Below are 27,758 nucleotides of genomic sequence, written 5' to 3'. Positions count from 1 at the left end.
ATCACACTTTTTCTTTCAAATTACCTGAACCAAAATGTTGTCCTTTAGATTTAATTGCTACCTCTAGCAGAATTTTTTTTTTTTTTTTTTAACAGGAATTATCACCATAAAATCCTTGCATCAATGGTGCTGCAAGATTATTTAATTGATGAACTAAAGGAATGGCAAATGAATGGCCCCTTCACCCTCAATGGCATTTGGGAATATTAACCATCTGCAGAAGCAGGAACTGCTTTTTGAACAATCACTTGCTCATCCTCATTCAGTATCGATGCCCAGAACATGTAGGTAATGGAAAACAGCACCTGACAATGCAGTCTCTATACCAACAGCAACATAAAATTGCTTCCAATATTCCTCCACAGTCTCTAACAATTGGATAAAGGATTTGCTCCTTTGAGACTTAAGGGACATTGCCAGTCAACTGGGCACCAAAAAGGATGTGGAGGGTAAACAATTAATATTATTGCAGCAACAGGATAGTGTACCAATTTTGGGAAAAATCTCAGAGGTAAAAAGAAATTCAGTTTTAAAGTTTATTAGCAATACTCTAATGCCACAATCCATTTGATGAATGGTTAGAATGAAATATTTCAAAAGCTCTGAGTTAGTCAGTCTCACTGTCACTGTTCTGGATATGGTCAAACAGGTTTGATTACATGAATAGTTATTTCTGGAATGAAGCACCCTTACGTTTATCCCAAGCTTATCCAGACTATTAAATACATCTCATCCAACAGCTGGTGAAAGGCACACAAGTGTTATAGTAATTTGGAAAAGAGTGTAAAAAATGGACTAATTGTAATTTAATGACTGCATTAATCTTATATCTTGGGTTCATTAGGTTACAATTTTGGATTTTCTATTCCTTTCTCCAACATGCATCCATTTTCCTCTTAAACAGCTACTGAACAGGCTTGACTTCCACTATTATTTCTGATATCTCATTTGATAACCTAAAACAATTTTTGTACAAAATGCATTTTGGCAACAACATAAACCACCAAATTTATGCTTTCTCATAATCAACTTATTAACAGAGAAAGGAGTTTTGTCCATTTATCTTTCCAAACCCCCTTCTATTTTCAAATGCACCAGATTGCCTCTTGCTACTTCTGGTTTATTGGTAGGAGACTGGCTTTCCCTAATCTCATTTAAAGAAGTTAATCCGATTTCCTAAAAAAAAAGGCACCTTAAGATACACCATTAAAAAGTAAATTCTGAAATCCTCTCTGGTGCATTGAGTGGACAATGGATTATTTGCAATTTCAAGGCATTACATCAACAAGGTGTCAAGGTGAGTAAATAGAATCAAAGGATAAATCCTAAAACATCCAAGATCAAATTGAATTCAAGTACATGTGTTTCACAGGTATACTTTGATCCTTGTGTAACTGCAACCCTATCATTTGTTTTGGTTTGATACTCTCTCTACTTTTACTTCCTTGTCAATAAGAAGAATCTGCTGGCTTGCTCACTCTCCCATGATGATCTCCATGTCCCCACGTGTGGATCAATTTCACTCTTGGATGTATTCAGTGACTGAGTATCCACTGACCACCACAAAGATGGAGGATTCAAAAGTTTAAAGAAATTTCCTTTCATCTCTGCCCTAAAAAGCTCATTCCTTCCAGTTTGCCTTTCCACTTCTTGGTTTTCCAATCTGAGAAAACAATCTCTCATCCACTGTCTTCTGAATAGTTAAATGATTATGTATGTCTCAATATGATAATTTCTCGTTCTTCTGATCATCAGTGAATGTAACCCAATCCTTCACTTGCTCTTCTAAAGTCACCTCTACTGAGGCAAATCTAACATAATTGTGCAAGATATTTCAGCTGTGGACCCCACACAGCCCCATACAATTGGAGCAAGACAGACTAATTTTCTGCTCTTCCTTATAAAGTGAATGCTCTTCATTTTTTCCCAAATTATATCCCATTTGCCAGGTTATAAGATCCTTTTCTCAGGTTCTTTGCATAGTTATTAAAACTCAATTCCCCTCTAGCTTTACATTGTTAATGAGTTGGAAGCAATACATTCTGTCTTTTCATCCATGTTGCTAATACACAATTTAAATTTCCAATGACCCAATTCTGATTCTTGTGGCATCTTCAATAGTAATGTCCTGTAAAACTGAAGGAGGTCTACAGCAGACGCCAAGTTACCTGGTTTATGGTATTTGCTCTCAGCTTCATGTACTGAATGGTGGTGTCACATTTGCTACCTTCCAATTTGTTGAGATAGTTTCAGAATCTAGGGAGTTTTAAACACACACCAAGTCCTGTTCAGACTTCATCCTGTATCTCAAACTACACAAAAACTCCCAGAGAAGCAAAGGCCGAAATACATTTTTCCTTTCAAATTCTCCTGTGGTCTCAACCCTTTCCACGTTTGAAACTTCCTCCAGCTCTTGGACTCCTTGGGATTTCTTTCCTGCAATTCTTGGCGATTTCCTTTCAGCCACCATTGATGGATGGATATTCCTTCAGCTGGCTGGACTAATAATTTCCACCCTAAAAATGCAGTTTCACTCCCAGAAAGATCTTCAAGGCCCACTACTTCAACTGAACTTTTCATTGCCTGTCATGAGTGACAGTTTATTATATTTAAACAAAAAATTTGTTTGGGGTTTTACAGTTTAATTGCAAACATCAGTATTGTCCAAAACAGGGGGGGGGGGGGGGGGTCACTGCTGTAAAATAAGAGGTTGACCATTCAGGACAGATGAAAGTAAATTTCTTGGGTGAGTTATGAATCTTTGAAATTCTTAACACATGGTGGTTGTGGAGATACTGTCACCGAGTAAACTCACGAAAGAAATGGAGATTTTTTTTAGAAATTCAAGGTATGGAGAGATATGGTCAGCTCTGCAAAGTAGCTCTGAGATAAAAGGTTAGACATGATCTCATGAATAGCAGAGCAGGCACAAGGGCCAAATGGCCGACTCCACTTCCATCTCTTATGTTTGCTCTCTCCTTGGATGACTCTGTGTCAAGTATGTCTCAATGTTGCCTTGAGGCAGTTTCCAACATCAGTTGCAACTTCTTGTTAACCTGAATAAAACAAACTGTAGATGGTTGTGAATTAAAATATAAATGAAATGTAGTTAGTTTTTAAAAAAAAGTTTGAATTAATAGTTTCATTAATTGCACACTCAATATCTTGGCATCACAGATAGATAGGGTGGTGAAGGTGGCTTTTGGCATGCTGGTCTCCACTGTACAAAATGTTGGCGAGGCCATTCTGAGTATCATGTTCAGATTTGATCACCCTAATAAAGGAAAGATACCATTATGCTGGAAAGGGTGCAGAGAAGATATACAAGGATGTTGACAGGACTCGAGGATTTGAGCTACAAGGAGAGATTAGACATGTTAGAACTTTATCCATTGGCGTACAGAGGGCTGAGGTGATCTTATAAAGATAAAGGGGAATCAAGAACTAGAGGACATAGTTTGAAATAAGAGGGGAAAGATTTAATAGGAATCCAAGGGGCAATTTCCACACAGAGGTTGATGGTTTTATGGAACAAGCTGCCACGGGAAATTTGAGGCAGGTAAAATAACATTGGACAGATGCAAGGGTATGAAAGGTTTAGTGTGAAATGAGTCAAACACAGGCAAATGGAAGAGTTGGCATGACGTGCCCATTTCCATGCTCCATGACTCGTGTAGTTGCCGCACAAGACATAGAAACAATTTTCTTCCATTGTTGTATTCATCATTTTTCTTGCAAGAATATCCTACTCATCCATGTTCATCACCTTCACTCTTTTTTATTGTTCCTCCCTCCCCAGGCATTTTGGGCTGTGCGACTGGGGATATGGACAGTCTGCCTTCCGGAGACTTCCAAGAATGTAGCCTCTAGTGGGAGGGCATCTGATCTCATCACATTTGCAATATGTCACATTTTAAGGTCACTAACTGTGCTGTGTGTTAACGAAAATCAGGAAGATGGACATCACTGATCTGAATACACTATTCCATTCACCACTCCATGCCCAACATTGCCAATTTGCTATAGTATGTTTTGTATTCATCAGTACTACAATTTTGGAATGGCTGCCAAGTTTAGGAATTCATTGATGGCGTATGCAATAATTAATGTACAGTAAATCATAACAATGAAGATAAATTATTCCCTCCTACAATGTTATAAAACACGAGTACGTAAAGAAAAACCTGAGCGCAAAACAAGTCCCACTTGATAAGAATTCCCAGCTGTCAAATCCGTGGACTTTAGTTACATGAATCCTCGGAAAGCAAACACCAGAAACCGTATTTTATCAATATACAGTCGCAAGTAACATAACTCAGTCTTTAAACTTCGTGCTCTCCCTGTACAATTTATTATTTAATGACAGATAAACAAAAAGTCTTTGCTTTCAATCAGCACTTCAATTAATAATACTTTTAACACACGCGCGGGTCTTGCCGCTACGTTTAATTTCATCATTCAAAGCACGAAACATTTCGAAAAAATGTTCTTTTCAATATTGGCAGGTGCAGCCAGCCAGGGGAGGCACAGACAGACCTGGTGAGTTGGCTCTCTGAAATGAATGAAGTCAATGAATGTTTAAATCTGCAACACCTCCTTGTGCATAAGTGTTAGTGGTAAATAATAGTGTTGTAGTGGGCAAAGAAACGCAGCAACAAAAATACACAGCTTCTCTGTGGCTGTTGTGCTATCTATGTATGTATTTATCTATTTATTTGTTTATTTATTTACTTCTCTGTGGAAGTTGTGCTATTTATTTATTTATTTCACTGTGGAAGTTGTGCTATCTATGTATGTATGTATGTATGTATGTATTTCTTTCTTTCTTTCTTTCTTTCTTTCTTTCTGTGGAAGTTGTGCTATTTATTTTGCCTTGAGGCGCGGTATGTGGCCGGGCTGCAGAGAGCAGCAGGAGGCGAGGAGCCAGCCACTCGCTCTCCTACCCTGCCCTACATGTCCACAATCACATTACTCGGTTAACAGCCCTTCCAGCAGAGAGAGAGAGAGAGAGAGAGAGAGGGAAAAAACCACGTAGCCGCCCTCGATGCGTTATTTACGCAGCCGCCACTGCAGTTGAATGAAGCCCCGACATGGGGGCATTGTGTCCCTTCCACTGGATACAAGTGGTGGGCAGGCGGTGCAGGGGGAGAGCTGCGGGTACATTGGTCATTGCTCTCGCCTGGAGACCTCACCCCAAACATCCCCCCCACCAATGCAAACCCTCTCGCCCACCCGTCCGTGGTGAAAGTTTCCAAAGTGAACGGTTAATCGGACTCACCTGACCCCCGGAGCACGGACGGAATGGTGCCTGATTGCCAGTCGTTGTCGTTGCCCAGCCAGCAGCGCTCTGCAGCCCGATCCACACGCTGTGCCAACCCTACCTCACTACCCTACTCTGGTGCGTCACACCAGACCACCACCAACATCAGAGAAAATTACAGCGGCACCGGCGTTTTTTTTAAAGAAAAAAAAATTCTGACGAAAAGGCTCAAGAGATAAATAACAGCTGTTCTAACTAAGGGTCAGAAATAAACTGTCCCTGCATTAGTTTTACTGCCGTGACTATTCCAGCACCACACACCACCTCTCTTACTGCTCTGGTTCTCTTGCAGTCACGTTATTATGGATATTCTGTCACAAGCTGCTGCACTGATTCACAACCCAGATATGACTGGATACCTTTTCCCCTCACACTCTCAGAAAGAGATATCATGTATTTATTGTGGTTACTGCTGGCTCCCAGCCAGAATTTCATGCAAAGGCTTTCAAAGCTCAATTAGGTTTTTTTGGGAATCTAGAAATGCCACTTCCCCGTCCACCATTTAAAGAAAACCCCCAAAGCAAAGAGCCGGAAAGATATACTGAAATAAAAAAGACCTTCGCTTCTACAGCTGCCAACAAGAAAAAAAAAACTTCCCTCAAATGATGGACAATTAAAGTGCTTCTAGAGACAATTTAAGGACAACCAAACTGCACAGATAACTTCAAGGCTTACATATCCTGCAGCCAATTAAGACACACTGAAGCACTGCATTAGTTTAACAGATGCACGCATCAAGGAATGGCAATGCTTTTAACTAACCTTTTCGTATCATAACACAAAACACGAAGGAGTAGTATATTTGGTAAAGAGAATGTAACATTTTCATTGAAATACCGCAAAAAAAGACTGGCGAGGACACATCTATTTTCACATACCAAATGTGTTAGGAGCTAAATCTTTATACTTTGTGAGGAGAATTAACCTAAAGGACAGGACTATTAAATGTTGTAAACTGGGAATAGAATTTGCTAATGAAAAATCTTCTTTGCTGTGCTACAATCACCATAGCAACTTCTAGCTGTCATAGTAACCATTTAAAGATTCTCGTATGAAAATGTGCCTACTAAAATGACAATAAATGTGGTAAATACAAAACTTCAGTGGCTTTGGCTCAGGATAATGCAGTTCTTTCGCAAGGCTCGGTCGCGGGGCCTTCCATCGCCCGGCTCGGCCGCGAGACGTTTCAGCGCCCGGTGCGACTCGGCCGCGGGGACTTCCATCCCCTTGCGGGGACTGTGCGGGTCGGTCGGGGACGAGCTGTCTGTCCGTGGGCGTGGGGAAAAGAGTGGAAGTTTTGTTGCCTCCATCACAGTGAGGGGGTGTTTGGAGTCACTGTGATGGACGTTTGTGTTGGGGTTATGTGTCTTGTGTTCTTTTTTGTATGACTGCTATGTAGTTTCGTTCGGTACCTCGGTACCGAATGACAAATAAAGCTCTGTTATACTGTTATACTGTTATACTGTTATACACAAAGCTCTCAACTCCACATTTGCTATACCTTGAGTTTATCAGACAAAAATGTAGACTTGGGAATTCTTGCATGGGGTGGAATTACGTTGGGGTGGAATTTTTCGAGGAAAACTGACCACTATTAGCAACTCAGAACCTCTTGTTTTATTTTAAGGCCACAGAATTGCTTCTGTATTTTCAACGGTACGACATACAAAGCATGAAGATGTCTAGGTATGTGCAGGGGTCAACGTGCAACATTGAACATTACTTCTATTATTTGAATCAATTATTGGAAAAACTCACAGCATCAAAACTCCGGGTGTAAATGCACAACATGTGGCGAGATACAGTCAAAATGAAAATCAATAAGCAAATTAAAAGAATGATGAATTCATACGGTATAATTAAAATTTCCTAATGAGTCACATAGTTTTTGCAGTTATAACAATTGAAAAACACAATTTTGGTGATACTAGCTAAGAGGAAAAATTTGCAGAATATAACGTTCATTCTTAAATGTCACCAAGGAATCTTGAATAACCCAAGTAGGCAAGTGGGCCATTAATTAAAATAATCTGCTCTAGATGACATTTCCACTAATGTAATATTCCTTAAGTTTTACACTGGAGTGTCAACCAGAAAGTAATTTCAGTTGCATATAAATACATCCCCAATAGTGCTATAAACATATAATGACCTGCAGAATGGGTGGTGCTTGTGGTCAATAAGCTTTGTGGCTACTCTGGGGCACATTGGTCTTCTGACCTCATTAGAATATTATCAGGAGACTCCAGCCACCCATTTGCTCAGGAGAGAGGGGTGGGTTGAGGGGAGAGGGGAAGGTTGGGGGGAGAGGGGTGGGTTGGGGGGAAGGGACAGACTGAACAAATTTTACAGATTGAGGTGCCCATTGAGGATTGTGGGATGAGGAAGGGAATTTTAGTAAATTACTGGACCGTAGACCTCCCCCTCCCTCCCTCCCCCTCTCCCCTCCCCCTCTCCACCCCTCCCTCCCCTCCCCCCCTCAATCTCCCCCCCCTCCTCTCCCCTCTCCTCCTCCTCTCCCCTCTCCCCCCCCCCCCACACCCTCTCCCCATCCCTGCTCCTACCCGAGATCAACGGGCCCCAACTGCGCAGGCGTGGATGCATTTGTTCTGCGCACGGTGGATGGGGCGGCCATCTTACATAAGTACCAGATCAACGGAGCCCCAACTGTGCATGCGCGGTTTTTAAAACTTTAAAATGTGAATAACTTAAAAAATATAACACCGATTTCAATGAAACGTCTGCCACAGGATCACAGGACGACGGTGAGTAAGGTGGGTCTAAAATTGTCACACTATCGTGTACTATTTTGGCTGCAGTGCAGGAACAAGCGAACAAACTAGAGTTTTAGTATATAGATTTTACTAAAAGGACCACATTTTGATGGCAAGCTCCAGCTGTCTCCTTCATAATTGCCTGGCTGTGGTATTGACAGGGGTAAACCACTTTCTAGAATTATTACAGAGATAGGCAATTGGTACATTATTAATATATCTAACATAATACTTGCTTATAGGGGTCAGTGAGGGCACTTTTGCAACATATACATCAAATATATGAAGGGTTCTGACCAGAATCATCACCTATCCATATTCTCCAGAAATACTGCCTAGCCCGCTGGTTTACTCGAGCATTTTGTGTCTACCTTTGGTATAAACCAGCATCTGCAGTTCCTTGTTATTACAAATACATGTTAAAAGTGCTTTTGATATTGTTTGAGCAAGAGACTAGAATTTTAAATTGGATTTATTGCAACCATTCCTCACTGTTAAATTACAGCAACCAGGTCCAAAGTTAATGCTCTAATCTTTCACCCAATTGTAAGTTCACTATCGAATAATTATCAAGTAATAGATCAAAACATTCTTACTAAATTTTTCATATTTAGTATCATTTTGCATTTACACTCAAAAGTAAATAATTACGTTTATGCATAATTCAAAAATTTAATGTCGGTAGACACAAAATGCTGGAGTAACTCAGCAGGACAGGCATCATCTCTGTAGAGCAGGAATGAGTGACGTTTCGGATTAAGACCCTTCTTCAGACCCTTCTTCATTCGTGCTGAAGGAATGATTAAATTTTTAAGATCTCCCAAATTAGCCACAATTGAATTAAATTATCCAATAAAACTATGTAATAGAAAATCTCACATTATGATCCGCAATCTGTAATTTACTGTACAGCCACTTTAATGTCATATCATATTGCTTGGTTTTGACTATGGACCATAACAACATAGTTGTAATATTTTAACTACGTAAGCGCCACACAAGTTCAGAAGCTAAAAAACCCTCACCCTCCTCTGCCACTTACAGCCCAAATAACATTTCTTTTCACAGTTGGGAAGAGCTTGTATGAATTTAATTTAAATCACCTGAATACAAATTGAATGCAATCACACTAAATAAATTCACTTGTGATCGTATCTTACTCTCATAATGATTAGAAATTCCATTTTTTAACTCCATTATTTCACATCACGGAACTGATCAGTTGCATGACCTATTAGATGCAGTTACTTGGGCAACTGCACCACCAAGTGCTCAAATAAGATAGTGCCATGTTAATGCAAGATGCTCATCTAATATAATCTGAACGTGTTGTATATTCATTCACCTTTACTGTGGATAAATAGCGGTCAGTATTTGTGGTTAGTCTGGAGTAACAAGCACTAGCAGTGTTTACCATTTACTCTTGATTATTAACTACAGTTAACTAAAATGGAACATTCCTGGTTGGTATTAATATACAATTAAATCTAAAGCCCTCTCTGAAGTACAGGTTAATTCAATTGTCAAAACACGAGAAATTATTGTCAATTATTTATTCTCTATTAATTGAAAGGAAATTCTATGCTGGGCATGAAAAAACCCTGCAGATTCTGGAAAAATAAAATAAAATCAGAAAATCATCCTGGAAAAGCTCAGCGGGTTAGACAGCACCCGTGGTAAGCAAAATAGTCAACACTTTGGGGCTGCAAAGGGTCACAGTCCCAAAACATTGACTGTTCCTTTCAGCCACAAATGTTGTCTTTACTGCTAAATTATCCAGCACTATCTGATTTTTTTCTTCGCAGAACATAAGGAGCAAACTGTTCCCCTGTCAAATGCAGCAGAATAAATCAATGAACAGTAAAGCTGGATGTGCTATTTAAGTGGTGGGTAGGAGGTTGATTTGATCTGCCATTAAATGTCAAGGGCTGAAAACTACTCCTAGGACTGTGGCCCATAACTTATGTTGCTGTAACTTATTTGAGCAACTTTGCTTCTGTGCATTTTTCGACAACCTTGCTGCCATAGGGTTCCTGCCTTTCTGTTAAGTGAATGGTTCTGTAATTGGCAATTGGGTCCCAGTCAGCACAGCCCAAGGGCCCTGGTCTGTGGACAACCCTGATGGCACACCAGCACTTTGTGCTGTTAAGTGGCCTATTCACTCTTTCCAAATATCTTTGTTCAGCAAAGACATTTGGCAACAGATGAAAATAAAAAGTGGAATAGTTTGCCCCAGATAAAACTCACATCCTCCAACACTTTAATTTTTAATGAATATTAGTGCAGTAGCTATGACTGGCATACAACTGAGGTGCCAAATATGAACTGCATCAAGGTCAATGAGTTGATGTGGTATCAGTGATGAGTCCATGCAGGGTGGGTGCAGGATGTTAAATTCAACTGCAGGTATGAAAGCCTGGAACCCCCCATGGACACTGGAGCCAGGTACTCTCGCCACGCATTAGAAATATTGAGACAAATACGTGAATTGCCAAGGTATAGAGGTCTATGTATCAAATGCTGATAAAAAAGAGGACATGGTGGATTGAAGGGCCCATTTCTGACTGCATTACTCTATGACTCTTCGACAGTTCTACACCTACTCACTGACTAACCCTTGAAGATGATCCAATCCAATGAAGTTGGTGCTTTTTTCTCTCAATGGATTTGTCTCCAATAAAACCGACCATAACACAAAATTATATAGAAACATAGAAACATAGAAAATAGGTGCAGGAGTAGGCCATTCGGCCCTTCGAGCCTGCACCGCCATTCAATATGATCATGGCTGATCATTCAGCTCAGTAGCCTGTACCTGCCTTCTCTCCATACCCCCTGATCCCTTTAGCAAAAAGGGCCACATCTAACTCCCTCTTAAAAATAGCCAATGAACTGGCCTCAACTACCTTCTGTGGCAGAGAATTCCACAGACTCACCACTCTCTGTGTGAAGAAATGTTTTCTCATCTCAGTCCTAAAAGACTTCCCCCTTATCCTTAAGCTGTGACCCCTGGTTCTGGACTCCCCCAACATCGAGAACAATCTTCCCGCATCTAGCCTCTCCAACCCCTTAAGAATTTTATATGTTTCTATAAGATCCCCCCTCAGTCTTCTAATTTCCAGCGAGTACAAGCCCAGTCTATCTAGTCTTTCCTCATATGTAAGTCCCGCCATCCCAGGGATCAATCTGGTGAACCTTCTCTGTACTCCCTCTAAGGCAAGAACGTCTTTCCTCAGGTTAGGAGACCAAAACTGCACACAATACTCCAGGTGCGGTCTCACCAAGGCCCTGTACAACTGCAGCAGAACCTCCCTGCTCCTAAACTCAAATCCTCTTGCTATGAATGCCAACATACCATTCGCTTTCTTCACTGCCTGCTGCACCTGCATGCTTGCTTTCAATGACTGGTGCACCATGACACCCAGGTCACGTTGCATCTCCCCTTCTCCCAATCGGTCACCATTCAGGTAATACTCTGCTTTCCTGTTCTTGCCGCCAAAGTGGATAACCTCACATTTATCCACATTATATTGCATCTGCCATGCATTTGCCCACTCGCCTAATCTATCCAAGTCACTCTGCAGCCTCCTAGCATCCTCCTCGCAGCTAACACTGCCACCCAGCTTCGTGTCATCCGCAAACTTAGAGATGTTGCATTCAATTCCCTCGTCCAAATCATTAATATACACTGTAAATAACTGGGGTCCCAGCACTGAGCCTTGCGGTACCCCACTAGTCACTGCCTGCCATTCCGAAAAGGACCCGTTTATTCCTACTCTTTGCTTCCTGTCCGCCAACCAATTTTCTATCCACCTCAACACTGAACCCTCAATACCGTGTGCTTTAAGTTTGTACACCAATCTCCTATGTGGGACCTTGTCGAAGGCCTTCTGAAAGTCCAGATATAACACATCGACTGGTTCTCCCTTATCCACTCTACTAGTTACATCCTCGAAAAATTCTATAAGATTCGTCAGACATGATTTGCCTTTGGTAAATCCATGCTGACTTTGTCCGATGATTTCACCACTTTCCAAATGTAATGCTATCACATTTTTAATAACTGACTCTAGCATTTTCCCCACTACCGATGTTAGGCTAACTGGTCTATAATTCCCCGTTTTCTCTCTCCCTCCCTTTTTAAAAAGTGGGATTACATTAGCTACCCTCCAGTCCTCAGGAACTACTCCAGGATCTAAAGAGTTTTGAAAAATTATCACTAATGCATCCACTATTTCTGAGGCTACTTCCTTAAGCACTCTGGGATGCAGCCTATCTGGCCCTGGGGATTTATCTGCCTTTAATATAGTTGCAGATGTTCAGAAATAGTTCGTAAACATGCCAATAATTCCCCTATTAACAAGTATTACAGAAAGTAGAGTCAGTCCAGATTTCTATTCCAATAAAGACTTTACAGCAATTTTATTTTCATTAGATAACCGAATAAATAAAGACAATAACTTTTTTGTATATTTTTTAGAAAGCCGAGATTTAATGTCACAATATTCAAACTCCTTTTAAATGACTCCAGAGTCTTTACACATCTACCCAAAGTTCACTTTGAGTATGTTAATCAGCTTCTGTGGAAGGACTTCCTGGCATCTGTTCCAATTGTGTCTTTCATCATCTTACTTGTGTTCCTTTGTGCTATTTTCAGATCGTGTCTGGAAGTGGAGCTTACATTTACATTTTCCGTACTGTTTTATAGCTTATCTGCATTGGTAAACTGCCTTATTTTATTTTTTGTTTGGTATTTTTATGCAATTCAACCGATTAGGGACACTAATGCCCCAGGGAGTGGTCTTGTGGCTGATTTTCTTTGTTTTGCTGACAGGGACTGAATGTTTCACGTGTGTCTCAGTGGATCTCTTTGTATTTAATATTGAATATCATGTCATTCCAAATACTTATTTTTGAACTTTAAATGCAAAGATCATAAGATCATAAGTGATAGGAGCAGAATTCGGCCATCAAGTCTACGCCATTCAATCATGGCTGATCTATCTCTCCCTCCTAACCCCATTCTCCTGCCTTCTCCCCGGAACCTCTGACACCAGTACTACCTTAAATATATCCACTGACTTTGCCTTCACTTCCTTCTGTGGTAAAGAATTCCACAGATTCATCAACCTCTGACTAAAGAAATTCCTGCTCATCTGCTTCCCAAAAGAACGTCCTTTAATTCTGAGGTTAAGACCTCTAGACCTAGACTCTCCCACTCGTGGAAACATCCTCTCCACATTCATTCTATCCAAGCCTTTCACTATTCTGTACGTTTCAATGAGGTCCCATTCTTCTAAACTCCAGTGAGTACAGGCCCAGTGCCATCAAACACTCATCATATGTCAACCTATTCATTCCGGGGTTCATTCTTGTAAACCTCCTCTGGACCCTTTCCAGAGCCAGCACATCCCCAAAGTCTGACAATCCCTGTGAAATATTCTGTGCTTGCCTTGTAACCCATGCAGACTAATCCAACACAATCACAGAGTCATACAGCTAGGAAACAGGCCCTTTCTATGCTAACCAAGATACCCCATCTAAGCTCATCCCATTTGCCTGCGTTTGGCACATATCCCTCTAAACCTCAATTCCTGGCTGAAAGTTGTTAAAAATCCAGCGTCTCTAAAACTAAGGTAAAAGCAGATAATATTAAAAATGCTCAGCCAATCAGGCCACATCCTATCGTAGAATCATTAACTGTGTTTTTCTTCCCACCGTATATGGCTGGTCCATCTGCAAAAATAACAAGATGGACCTGATCAACCATTCACAAAGACCTCGCCTAGATCAGGGTCAGGCATTCAACTAGATCATGAATTGCTTGTTGGGACTGTCAAGCAATCAATGATGAATTTAACCACTGAAATCTACTTTGTGTGTATTCCCTGACAGTGTCTGAATAAGGTTAATGGATAAACTGACAGAGGAACTCAGCACTTAATGCAACACCAGTGGAGGCAAAGGAATGATCTATATTTTGGATTGAGACCCTGCATTAGGACTGCTGGATGTGGTGGCAAGCACAAGCTCTGAGGAAGGGCACATAGCTGTTGTAAAGGATTTAGGCTAGGGCATCGTCCAACTGCAGAAAACTAGCAAAAAATAGAGGGAGAAATGGTGAGACAGGAACTCACACAACAGCTACCGATGAGCGGAGGAGAAGGTCTTCAAAGTGGGCATGCCTTGAAGAGAATTCACAGTGGAGTCGTAGCATGGAGACACAGAGGACTCCAGATGCTGGGATCTGGAGCAGTCCAGATGCAGGGTCTTGACCCAAAACGTCAGCCTTCCCTTTGCCTCCACAGACGCTGCTTGATCCGTTGAGTTCTTCCTGCAGTTTATCTTTGTTCCTAATTTCAGCATCTGCAAAACTTTAGTATCTCCGAGGACAATAGAAATTGGGCAGACCCCTAAATCTTTGGATAAGAAAATAACTGCAGATGCTGGTACAAATCGAAGGTATTTATTCACAAAATGCTGGAGTAACTCAGCAGGTCTGGTAGCATCTCAGGAGAGAGGGAATGGGTGACGTTTCGGGTCGAAACCCTTCTTCAGACTGATGTCAGGGGGGCGGGACAAAGGAAGGATATAGGTGGAGACAGGAAGACAGAGGGAGATCTGGGAAGGAGGAGGGGAAGAGAGGGACAGAGGAACTATCTAAAGTTGTTATCTTTGGAGATGAGTTATCTTCAATTTTTGCATAGAAAGGGTGTATGGTGGGAAGATACAATAGACAATAGACAATAGGTGCAGGAGTAGGCCATTCAGCCCTTCGAGCCAGCACCGCCATTCAATGCGATCATGGCTGATCACTCTCAATCAGTACCCCGTTCCTGCCTTCTCCCCATACCCCCTCACTCCGCTATCCTTAAGAGCTCTATCCAGCTCTCTCTTGAAAGCATCCAATGAACTGGCCTCCACTGCCTTCTGAGGCAGAGAATTCCACACCTTCACCACTCTCTGACTGAAAAAGTTCTTCCTCATCTCCGTTCTAAATGGCCTACCCCTTATTCTTAAACTGTGGACCCTTGTTCTGGACTCCCCCAACATTGGGAACATGTTTCCTGCCTCTAATGTGTCCAGCCCCTAATTATCTTATATGTTTCAATAAGATCCCCCCTCATCCTTCTAAATTCCAGTGTATACAAGCCTAATTGCTCCAGCCTTTCAACATACGACAGTCCCGCCATTCCGGGAATTAACCTAGTTAAACTACGCTGCACGCCCTCAATAGCAAGAATATCCTTCCTCAAATTTGGATACCAAAACTGCACACAGTACTCCAGGTGCGGTCTCACCAGGGCCCGGTACAACTGTAGAAGGATCTCTTTGCTCCTATACTCAACTCCTCTTGTTACGAAGGCCAACATTCCATTTGCTTTCTTCACTGCCTGCTGTACCTGCATGCTTCCTTTCAGTGACTGATGCACTAGGACACCCAGATCTCGTTGAACATCCCCTCTTCCTAACTTGACACCATTCAGATAATAATCTGCCTTTCTATTCTTACTTCCAAAGTGAATAACCTCACACTTATCTACATTAAACTGCATCTGCCATGTATCCGCCCACTCACACAACCTGTCCAAGTCACCCTGCAGCCTTATTGCATCTTCCTCACAATTCACACTACCCCCCAGCTTAGTATCATCTGCAAATTTGCTAATGGTACTTTTAATCCCTTCATCTAAGTCATTAATGTATATCGTAAATAGCTGGGGTCCCAGCACCGAACCTTGCGGTACCCCACTGGTCACTGCCTGCCATTCCGAAAGGGACCCATTTATCCCCACTCTTTGCTTTCTGTCTGTCAACCAATTTTCTATCCATGTCAGTACCCTACCCCCAATACCATGTGCTCTAATTTTGCCCACTAATCTCCTATGTGGGACCTTGTCGAAGGCTTTCTGAAAGTCGAGGTACACCACATCCACTGACTCTCCACTGTCAATTTTCCTAGTTACATCCTCAAAAAATTCCAGTAGATTTGTCAAGCATGATTTCCCCTTCGTAAATCCATGCTGACTCGGAACGATCCTGTTACTGCTATCCAAATGCTCAGCAATTTCGTCTTTTATAATTGACTCCAGCATCTTCCCCACCACTGATGTCAGACTAACTGGTCTATAATTACCCGTTTTCTCTCTCCCTCCTTTCTTAAAAAGTGGGATAACATTTGCTATCCTCCAATCCACAGGAACTGATCCTGAATCTATAGAACATTGAAAAATGATCTCCAATGCTTCCACTATTTCTAGAGCCACTTCCTTAATACCCTGGGATGCAGACCATCAGGCCCTGGGGATTTATCAGCTTTCAGTCCCATCAGTCTACCCAAAACCATTTCCTGCCTAATGTGGATTTCCTTCAGTTCCTCCATCACCCTAGGTTCTCCGGCCCCGTGAACATTTGGGAGATTGTGTGTATCTTCCTCAGTGAAGACAGATCCAAAGTAACGGTTTAACCCGTCTGCCATTTCTTTGTTCCCCATAATAAATTCCCCTGCTTCTGTCTTCAAGGGACCCACATTTGCCTTGACTATTTTTTTCCTCTTCACGTACCTAAAAAAACTTTTGCTATCCTCCTTTATATTATTGGCTAGTTTACCCTCGTACCTCATCTTTTCTCCCCGTATTGCCTTTTTAGTTAACCTTTGTTGCTCTTTAAAAGAGTCCCAATCCTCTGTCTTCCCACTCTTCTTTGCTATGTTATACTTCCTCTCCTTAATTTTTATGCTGTCCTTGACTTCCCTTGTCAGCCATAGGTTACTCCCCTTAGAGTCTCTCCGCCTCTTTGGGATAAATTGATCCTGCAACCTCTGCATTATTCCCAGGAATACCTGCCATTGCTGTTCTACCGTCTTCCCTGCTAGGGCCTCCTTCCAGTCAATTTTGGCCAGCTCCTGCCTCATGCCTCTGTAATCCCCTTTGCTATACTGTAATACTGACACTTCCGATTTTCCCTTCTGCCTTTCCATTTGCAGAGTAAAACTTATCATGTTGTGATCACTGCCTCCTAATGGCTCTTTTACCTCTAGTCCCCTTATCAGATCAGGATCATTACACAACACTAAATCCAGAATTGCCTTCTACCTGGTAGGCTCCAGTACAAGCTGTTCTAAGAATCCATCTCGAAGGCACTCTACAAACTCTCTTTCCTGGGGTCCATTTCCAACCTGATTTTCCCAGTCTACCTGCATGTTGAAATCTCCCATAACCACCGTAGCATTACATTTGTGACACGCCAATTTTATCTCCTGATTCAACTTGCACCCTATGTCGAGGCTACTGTTTGGGGGCCTATAGATAACTCCCATTAGGGTCTTTTTACCCTTACAATTCCTCATTTCTATCCATACTGATTCAACATCTCCTGATTCTATGTCACCCCTTGCAAGGGAATGAATATCATTCCTTACCAGCAGAGCAACCCCACCCCCTCTGCCCACCTGTCTGTCTTTTCTATACGTTGTGTACCCCTGAATATTCAGTTCCCAGCCCTGGTCCTCTTGTAGCCATGTCTCAGTGATCCCTACAACATCATACTTGCCCATGACTAACTGAGCCTCAAGCTCATACAATTTCTATTAGGCATTTCTGAACCCACTTTAATAATTCCTCCGTATCCCACTGTTCAGCTGCCTGAGGCTCACTGATTGCCCTTCTGACCTGTTGATCATGTAAACAAATCTCCATTGCCCTCCTGATGCACTCAATCCACCTAACATCTCCAATTGCCTGCCTGGATGTCAGATGATGATCTCCCCGATTGTCCACTCAACACCAGAGACACCTTATTATACCAGGGTCATGCATAGTGCAGCTTGAGAACCTCAAGTTACAGCTTCCTGGGCTCAGTTTTAGTCTGCACCACTTATGGTTAAGCCAACACACACCTCATCAGTGTGCAGGAAGGAACTGCAAATGCTGGTTTAAATCGAAGGTAGACACAAAATGCTGGAGTAACTTAGCGGGACAGGAGGCAGCACCTCTGGAGAGAAGGAATGGGTGACGTTTCGGGTTGAGACCCTTCTTCAGACTGAAGACTGACGAAACATCACCCATTCCTTCTCTCCAGAGATGCTGCCTGTCCCGCTGAGTTACTCCAACATTTTGTGTCGACACACCTCATCAGACCAGGTCTGGGCTCCTGGCTTGATCACAGTGAGATAATCAGTGACACGTCGGCACTTGAGGTCACACGTTTGGAAGGAAAGTAATTCTACTTTGGTGTCAAGTGGTCACAGCTGCTGAGGTGCTAGATCCATAAAGCATTATGGAGGATGTCCCAACTGTGCGAAGGCAAAAAACTTCTCCATAGATATTGAATTCTAGTAACTCCTACTAGTGCTGTCATTCCCAGGTGCATCTCTGACAAGTAGATTGGTTTGCTGAAGTAGGGCAGGATTTTCTCCTACCACTGCTCCTGATTGACAAGATACATTATTCATGAATCGGAAATTGTATCAAACTGAAGATGTAATCTGTGTGAATGCTATCCTCAGTGAATCTCTACTGGGAGAAGAGTTGGATGGGAATCTGCAGAATGTTTGCTTACCCATGTTTGACTTGATGAGCTGAGACTTCCTCGAGTCCAGAATCAATGTTAAGGCTGATCCCTCCATATTCTGTGTCACTACTGCTGGGATAGGAGATACCTTGTGTCGGTGTTGGGATGGTTTTTGTTTCTGTTTTTGGCTGTGTATGTGTGGTGGGGGTGTGTGGTGGGGGTGTGGGGTGGGGTGGGGGGGTGGGGCGGGGGGAAACCTTTATTTTATTAGGTCTCTTCCCCGGGGCGCGGCTCGGCTGCGGGCCTTAACATTGCCGGCGCAGCTCGGCTGCGGGACGTTTCAGTGCCCGGTGCGGCTCGGCTGCGGGCCTTAACATTGCCGGCGCAGCTCGGCTGCGGGACGTTTCAGTGCCCGGTGCGGCTCGGCTGCGGGCCTTAACATTGCCGGCGCAGCTCGGCCGCGGGACGTTTCAGTGCCCGGTGCGGCTCGGCCGCTGGACTTAACATCGCCCGGTGCGGCCGCGGGACGTTTCAGTGCCCGGTGCGGCTCGGCCGCGGGACGTTTCAGTGCCCGGTGCGGCTTGGCCGCTGGACTTAACATCGCCCGGTGTGGCCGCGGGACGTTTCAGTGCCCGGTGCGGCTCGGCCGCGGGACGTTTCAATGCCCGGTGCGGCTTGGCCGCTGGACTTAACATCGCCCGGTGTGGCCGCGGGACGTTTCAGTGCCCGGTGCAGCTTGGCCGCTGGACTTAACATCGTCAGCGCTGTTCGGCCGCGGGACGTTTCAGTGCCCGGTGCGGCTCGGCCGTTGGACTTAACATCGCCCGGTGTGGCCGCGGGACGTTTCGGTGCCCGGGGCGGCTCGGCCGGGGGGCCTTCCATCCCCTTGCGGGGGCTGTGCGTGTCGTTTGCCTCGGTAGGGGTCGAGCTGCCTGTCCGTGGGTGCGGGGGGAAGAGAGGGGAAGTTTTGTTGCCTCCATCACAGTGAGGGGGTGTTTGGAGTCACTGTGATGGATGTTTGTGTTGGGGTCGGGTGTCCTGTGTTCTTTTCTTTTTGCTGTATTTTGTGTGACTGCTGAAATTTCGCTCGGTGTTGTGCCGAGTGACAATAAAGTGTTGTTATGTTATGTTATGTGAGAGGGACTAGAGGTACTGATCATATTCGCATCTCCCATCTCTGACATGTCCCCTTTTTGTAGTGAGAACTGTAAAGGTTAAAATGAGCTAGGTATGCCTTTGACTTGTCTCACATGGCCGTTGATGTCAGGTAATTTGCTGTAGTGTGAAATTGCCGAGACAGATGGCAGTTTAGAGTCACTCATAATATTATTGCAATCTGGAGTGACTTTTAGACATGATGGATACCTGATTTTCATCCCCACTAACTAGACTCATTGCATTACTTTCTCCATGAAGTTGTTCATCTGAAACCTGATGACAAACATAGAGCCAAGGACAAAATCTTAAATTCTAGAAAAGCCAGCAGCAGTTTATAACATCTGTTCTATCCTGGTAAAACAGCAGTGGCAATAAGTTCTGGACTATGGTCTAAGAGCTCTTTCCCAGTTCACCCACCAGCTTTTCTCCATAGAGATCTTCACATCAGTGAATATCCTCAGCTTTCAAATCTATCATAATGCAGCTCCTTCCACCTTCCTGCAGAGACACATTACCCCCAGGGGTTTTGCATACTGTGGTTTGAGGACCTCAGGTCATAGCTTGAGGTCATAGCTCACAAATACAGAAGTTGGGTTGCAGTTGTTGTTACCACTGCCAGCATGTGTAAAATTACAGCTGGATCTTGATCCACTGGGCAAGGTGCCGAAGAATGACTCGTGGAAATAATTGTGAAAAAATGTGAAGTGGTGCAATTTGGGAAGTCATGACCATCACAGTGAATGGTAGGACTCTGAAGATGAAGGCGGCTTTTGACATGCTGGCCTTCATCAGTCAGGGAACTGAGGAATAGAAAAGAGTCACAAGGATCTGCAGATTCTGGAATCTTGCACAAAACACAAAGTGCTGGAGTAACTCAGTGGGTCAGGCAGCATCTGTGGAGGGAATGGACAAATGCCGTTTCGGGTTGAGGCCCATCTTCAAAATTAGTTTGGGAGTGATCTTACAGAGGTGTATAAAATCATGAGGCGAATAGATAGGGTGAATGTACAGAGTTGTTTCTTAGGGTAGGGGAATCAAGAACTAAAGAATATAGATTTAAGTTGTGAGGGGAAATATTTCATAGGAAACTTTTATATTCTAAGTGTGGTAGGTATATGGAACAAGGTGCCAAAATAAGTAGTTGTGGCATGTACAATAACAACATTTATAAGACATTTGATAGGTAGATGGATAAGAAAGGTTTCAAGGGATATGGGCCAAATGTGCGCAAATGGGACTGATGGTGCATTTTGGTCATCATGGTCTAATTGGGCCGAAGGGCCTGTTTCCATGTTGTATGACTCAATAACAGTATGTGGCCTCTAATGACACGTAACTCCTTTTCGTTAAGTTACTCAACATCATCTGGTAATTCAAAAGCTGCCACCGTTTTAACGGGATCAAATCTGGATTGAAATTGTAGCTACCTTCTGCTGGTTGTCTCCTCCCCATCCGGACCTGCAGTCTTTGTGAAGGAGGAGCGGCTTATAAACCTGCAGTCTGCTGGTTGACTGCATCAATGTGGCTGTAAAGGAGGAGAGCTCCAAATGCCAAAGTAAGTAGCATCAAAGATCTGCTGGGTGGCAGAGGATGCAGCGGACGATGACAGATGCTCTCACTACACTCAGCCTGTGGCCAGAGATATCAAGCTGCTGAACGCAACACTCAGCCCTGACTCCATCAAGTGAGATAGAGGAACTCAAGTAAAACAAATCTCTCCCTTCCAACATCCATTCAGAAAAAAATTCTCAACAGTGTCATGGTCCAAACTCTCACGAGTGGCTCTTCTATTTCTAGTAAATGTTCCAGTAGCTTTTCCACTTGACACATGGAATTTATTGTATGGCATCTCCTTGAAACTCTCAAGAATGAGGGCAGCAATAGGTCAGTTGGTTAGCGAACCATCCACTGCATGCTCTGCCATGCGGCAGATCTTTGAATCTTCTTATCTTGGCAATCGTAGCTCTCCTCTTTTACAGCCACATCGATACAGTTAACAGCAGGGCATAAGTTCCTCCCTCACAATGGCTGCACATCAGGATGAGTGAAACTATCAGCTGAAGGCAACCACGGTTTATGCCAATATATGTATGCCCTGACATGGCACCAGGCAGAGACAAGGAATTCTAATGGTGAGCACTCTATTCTGGAGTCTTTCATTACATCATTGGGCATTTGGGTCAGCCAATGCCACACAAAGATTTTAATCTAACAAAACGTTAAGCCACATCACCAACCATTCTGACTGCTTTTGACTTTTCCAACCTGATGAGTCTAAATGTTATACTTGCATTCAGTACAAAAGTTTCCAGGCTGAAGGGGTTTCTCCTCAACATTGGGCAGGCTTTTAACCCACAGCCCTGATCTTTCAACACAGCACAAGATGCACACAAAGTCCAGCAGCTATTCTCTTGAAGACTTTTTAAATGTTACAACACAATCACAATTAATTAACAAATTATAAATTTTAAATTAGAAACACATTATCTGGAAACTTACATTTTCTAACAATTAACCACAGAACGGCCTCTCATAATATCAGATAATTCTCGTAAAAAATATCAAAAGAAAAATTTCAATCCTGAAGATGAGATAACAGAAGCACCAATGACTTGACAAGTAAGATTGCACAAAATTTGCATGTTTTATAAGTGTGCTAATAAGATCGTTCTTAATGCTTGAACATATTAAATCCACAGTTAAATCTGATTAGTCAGTTTTCAGCAAAAACATTAAACTATAAATTCTACAAAACATACTAACTTAAAAAAAATTCAACCACAAAATCACAGCTGCAGCAAAAATTAGCTAGAGAAACAGTAAAAGTTTGCCTACTTCAGGTGTAATACCCACAGAGACTGCTGAGATAAGGTGCATTCAAGATAAGTGATTTATGCGTGCTTACGTTTTATCTCAATTATGCTTCCTTGGTAATGCACAAGTTATGTTAGAACACTTCAGAATTTAAATGTCTTCAACACTAACAGTTTATTTTCAAGATATTACATGAATCATGAACTTACATTGATGAGTTCAATTTCCCACAGCTTTTTCACAAGATCCATTGATGTGTAACCATTTGCTAGAAAGGTCTTGATGTAATCATTCAATTCTAAAGAATCTAACCAATCTGCCACGGATGTTGGGCTGTTTGTATCATATCCAATAACTTTCACCTGAAACAAAAGAGAAAAATACAAGTGTAAGTGTTGCATGAAATTATGGGCAGGGATATTGTTCTTTATCATGTGACAATGTCCCCAAATCAATTATTATCCCAATAACATCCTAAACATTAGAAAAGAGTAGAATGGTGAGATTTTACCTGCCTGGGGGACACTGCAGATAATCTAGATCATAGAATAGCACAGCACAGGAACGGGCTCTTTGGCCACAATGTCCATGTCGAACATAATGCCTAGTTAAATCAATTTTCTCTGTCTCCAAATGATCCATATCCCTCCATTCATTGTAAATCTATATATATATGTACACTGATGAGCCAAAACATTATGACCACCTGCCTAATATGCTGTAGGTCCTCCGTGTGGTGCCAAAACAGTGCCAACCCGCCGAGGCATGGACTCCACAAGACCCCTGAAGGTGTCCTGTGGTATCTGGCACCAAAACATTAGCAGTAGATCCTTCAAGTCCTGTAAGATGCGAGGTGAAGCCGCCATGGATCAAACTTGTTGATCCAGCACATCTCACAGATGCTCAATCGGATTGAGAGCTGGAGAATTTGGAGGCCAGGGCAACACCGTGAACACTTCATCATGTTCCTCAAACCATTCCCGAACAATGTGTGGCAGGGCGCATTATCCTGCTGAAAGAGGCCACTGCCATCAGGGAATACCATTGCCATGTACCTGGTCTGCAACGGTAGGGACACATGTCAAATTGACGTCCACATGAATGGCTGGACCCAGGATTTCCCAGCAGAACATTGCTCAGAGCATCACATCCCTCCACCGGCTTGTCGTCTTCCCACAGTGCATCCTGGTGCCATCACTTCCCGCACATATACACGGCCATCCACGTGATCTAAAAGAACACGGGACTCATCGGACCAGGCGACCTTCTTCCACTGCTCTAAGGTCCAGTTCCGACGCTCGCATGCCCAATGTAGGCGCTTTCAACGGTGAGCAAGGGTCATCATGGGCACTCTGACCAGTCTGCGGCTACGCAGCCCCATACGCAGCAGGGTGCGATACACTGTGTATTGTGACACATTCCTCCCATGACCACCATTAAAATTTTCTGTGACTTGTGCCACAGTAGACCGTTTGTTGGTTTGGACCAGTCGGGATAGCCTTCATTGCCCTCGCGCATCGATGAGCCTTGGACGCCCAACACCCTGTCGCCAGTTTGTGGTTTGTCCCTCCTCAGACCACTGTCGGTAGGTACTCACCACTGCTGACCAGGAGCACCCCACAAGCCTTGCGTTTCAGAGATGCTCTGACCCAGTCATCTGGCCATAACAATTTGGCCCTTGTCAAAGTCGCTCAGGTCTTTACTCCTGCCCATTTCTTCTGCATCCAACACATCAACTTCAAGAACTGACTGTTCACTTGCTGCCTAATATATTCCACCCCTTGACAGGTGCCATTGTAACAAGATAATCAATGTTATTCACTTCACCTGTCAGTGGTCATACTGTTTTGGCTCATCAGTTTTTGCATGTATATATATGATTTTTTAAACTATGTCTATGCATATAAATTGATGACGCAATCATTATGGTGTCTGAGAATCTGTTACCATTTATTTTAATTATTGTGACAGCATCAATCAAATTAGAATATTTCATAGAGAAGGCAGTTGATATATGGTGGAAATTTAATATGAATACAAACTACATACTACAGCTAGGTTCAGAGCACTTTCAAAGCATTCTGACGACAGAGATAGAGTAATGGGTTACAAATCAATAGCTCATTCAATGGATTCCAGAATCAAAGGACAAACCGATGAGAAGAGATTGAGTGAAATGGATAGATTCTCTCTCGTTTATAAAAATGAAAGATGATCTCTGAATGAAACACATAAAATTCATAAAGACCGTGACATGATGGAAGCCGAGAAGCTGTTCTCTGGTTACAGTCTTGGACTAGGAATTGTAAATTTGAGGATTGGTCATTTAGATAATTTATTCAGTCAGATGACTGCGAATAATTTGAACTCTCCACACAGAAGACTATGGACGTGCGGTTGAGAAGTCAGTTCAAGACTGAGATTGATAGAATTTTGAGCTGCAAGAGAATCAAAAGATTTGGAAGGAGGGTGGGAAAACTGAGTTGCTGTAAATGTTCAGCATGAATATATTGTATGAGGATCCATATGTTTTCCCTTGTTCCTATTTTTTACCTCATGCATAAAATTAGTTTTTATTTTCAGCCAGATGCAGGAAGCCTCATTATTTATGAATATAAAATGCTAAGTAAAATGTTATCAGTGCAGACAGAATGCTAATGTTGCAGGCTTAATTAAATAATCTCTTGTCAAGGGCAAGAATTAATTTTACACATAATAGCAAAAAACAGGTTCCAACCTGATAAACTAAAACAGTGCAGATACAATGAACTGCAGATGTTGGTTTACATAGAAATGACACAAAGTGCTGGAGTAACTAAGCGGGTCCAGGCAGTATCTCATGAATAGGTGACATTTTGGGTCAGGACCCTTCTTTGGTTTAAAGTCAAACTGAATATTACTTAGTGTGGTGAGTTTCTTGCAAATAAAAGTTTTGATGAAAATAATTTTCAAATTATTTGTTTTCTTGCCATCTCCAATCGTGCAAAATTATTGCTGGAAAGAAAGATTTGTTTTGCCAGTTTGCATTTCTAAGTGGCTTAAATGTGCTACTGGATGTCACACGCCATTCAAAATAAAAGTGAAAAATACGATGAACTGATGAATCAGGATATCTCCAACTATTTTATTTGATAAAACATCCAATCTAAATGTTGCAGCAGGAAAATCACCTGCTTTTAAAACGATAGTTAGTTGAACATATCACCCATGCTGAATTTGATTTCTGAAAACTATTCACCTCAGATTACCACAAGATTTTTAGAAAACAATAACCCACTTGGACCAGAAAATCTTAGAACTAATTTTCTGACATTTAGTATTGTAGAAATAAATGTATTTGAGAGAAGTTTAATACTCATCATTAATACAACATTAGAAAATGAACATTTCCATATACTTTAATGCTGCTGCTGCTGCGGCTTGTAAAAAGAAACCCAAATTTCATCCTTTAATTTAATTTCCCATTTCTCCTACCCTATTAATCCAAATTTGATTTAATTCATTGTATTTTTTTTTCTCTCACTCCTGAATGTTTTTCTAAAAATACCATATAAACCCAATGGTCACACCACACAAATTGGAGGTGGAACAATTCAGAAAGAAAATATTACAACTTTTTATCCACTCAAACATGGAAAAATTGATAGCATTGGTTTGATAAATTCATAACCTTGGGTTAAATCCAGTATACTAGTGAGAGATTACTAAAAGGGGAGCCAACCTCACCTTCTTTTCAGCTAACTCAATTAATTGTTACTGTTTAACAAATTTCAATGCTTGTGTACAAGTTACAATTTGCCTGAACAGTACATTTGCTCAAATTCAGTCATTTTTGCAATTGCACACATGTATTTTGGTTTCGAATACTTTGTATAAGCTTATATAAACCAACATTTACTACACTTGATACTCATTATTAGCATTTTCAGACTCACAATGATACACAGAACACACTCTAATAATGCCTATAACTACTACATCCCATTAATAAATGTTAAATATATGCATCTCTTGACTGAGAATATTAAATCATTTGTTTCTCGTAATTATACAGCATTTGAATTTAGATATTGGTTGTTATTTCAAATAACCTCCTCACTGGTGGCTGGAATGGTGTGACATCTACACTGTTGATATGGATTGTACATGCATTTTAAAAATAACACATTGGATCAAAATGCGACTGTTTCTTTATTTAAATCAAATAGTGTAGAGTGAATAAACAAGTAAATCACTGCAATTTATTCTCAAAGTGTTTCTATTTCTACTAAAAGGTCGATTGGATGACAAGACATAGAAATTCTCAATGATTTGGAGTTTGTTTAAAGTGCAGATTAGTTCCCATTGACTTTGGTCACATTTCAGTTTGAACATCAGAGCCATCAAAAATAAATTTGTCCATGTGCATTCTACTGAGACAAGATCAAAGAGAGGAGAAATAGTTTAAACCAGACTATAATATTCAATGCCATTCAAGTCCTTTGGTAAACTATTTCCTCATATGATTTAAAACAATGGCATTTGTCATTTTCTACAGCATATCTCAACTCACCCGAGGAAGTCCACGAACAGCCTGCAAAATCCGTTGTCTGTGCGAAGAGTTAAGGATGCCTATCTCCAACAAATCCTGGTCTTCCACAACATTACTTCCCTGGAAAGAGAAAAGGAAAGAAAGAAAATGAAATAATTCCCACTGTCCAATTGTGATTGCACTGTTCAGATCAACAACACTGCAGTGGAATTCCATAGTAAACAGCAGGTGAGTAGTAACTGTCAAATAGCTATGTTGTGCCATGGAACACCTTTGATGATCGCTTACTTAGATGTCAATGGAGTGACGTAATGGAGGATGAAAACTATTGTAACCAAAATAAAGGAAACAGATGTCAAGAATCAGTTTTTTTTCCGAAACTTTATTGATCCTGTGCACTGAAAGGAAGATACTTTTTGCCCCGCGGTCAGCTCCAAAAGGTTTACAACTTTGGTCAATAGTGCACAGCATGTCCCAACCATCTATCAGCACTACTGATGTGCCACTTTGAAAGCATGAGTTCCTTTCAGTACAATTCATTCTCAATGCCAGTAGAGCCATTAAACATAGTTAGCGAATAATTCAAAAAATAGATGATGGAGGCATCATTTCATTCTACAGAATCATTTTCACATCTTCATAAAACTGT

At 41.9% G+C, this 27,758-nt stretch overlaps 1 protein-coding gene across 10 annotated transcripts in view; it reads right to left on the bottom strand.

Moving 5' to 3' along the window:
* anks1b (ankyrin repeat and sterile alpha motif domain containing 1B) overlaps window positions 1–27,758 on the bottom strand; it is a 647,894-nt gene that overhangs the window by 46,294 nt on the left and 573,842 nt on the right. For 9 of the 10 annotated variants that reach the window (XR_013548787.1, XM_078419858.1, XM_078419856.1 and 6 more), the window contains 2 exons: window positions 27,131–27,229; window positions 22,788–22,940 (listed from right to left, as the gene is read on the bottom strand). Coding sequence is in view for 8 of the 10 variants with exons in the window: in XM_078419858.1 (XP_078275984.1) it covers window positions 22,788–22,940; window positions 27,131–27,229 (252 nt within the window). In the remaining 2 variants the exon portion in view is untranslated. Of the gene's footprint in view, window positions 1–5,278; window positions 5,977–22,787; window positions 22,941–27,130; window positions 27,230–27,758 lie in introns of those variants that run through there. The other variant, XM_078419865.1, reaches the window with a different exon arrangement.

Source organism: Rhinoraja longicauda, chromosome 23 (assembly GCF_053455715.1).
Source record: "Rhinoraja longicauda isolate Sanriku21f chromosome 23, sRhiLon1.1, whole genome shotgun sequence".
NCBI lineage: Eukaryota > Metazoa > Chordata > Chondrichthyes > Rajiformes > Arhynchobatidae > Rhinoraja > Rhinoraja longicauda.
The sequence above is the reverse complement of the archived record's forward strand: the minus strand, read 5'-3'. Positions and strand labels throughout refer to the sequence as shown.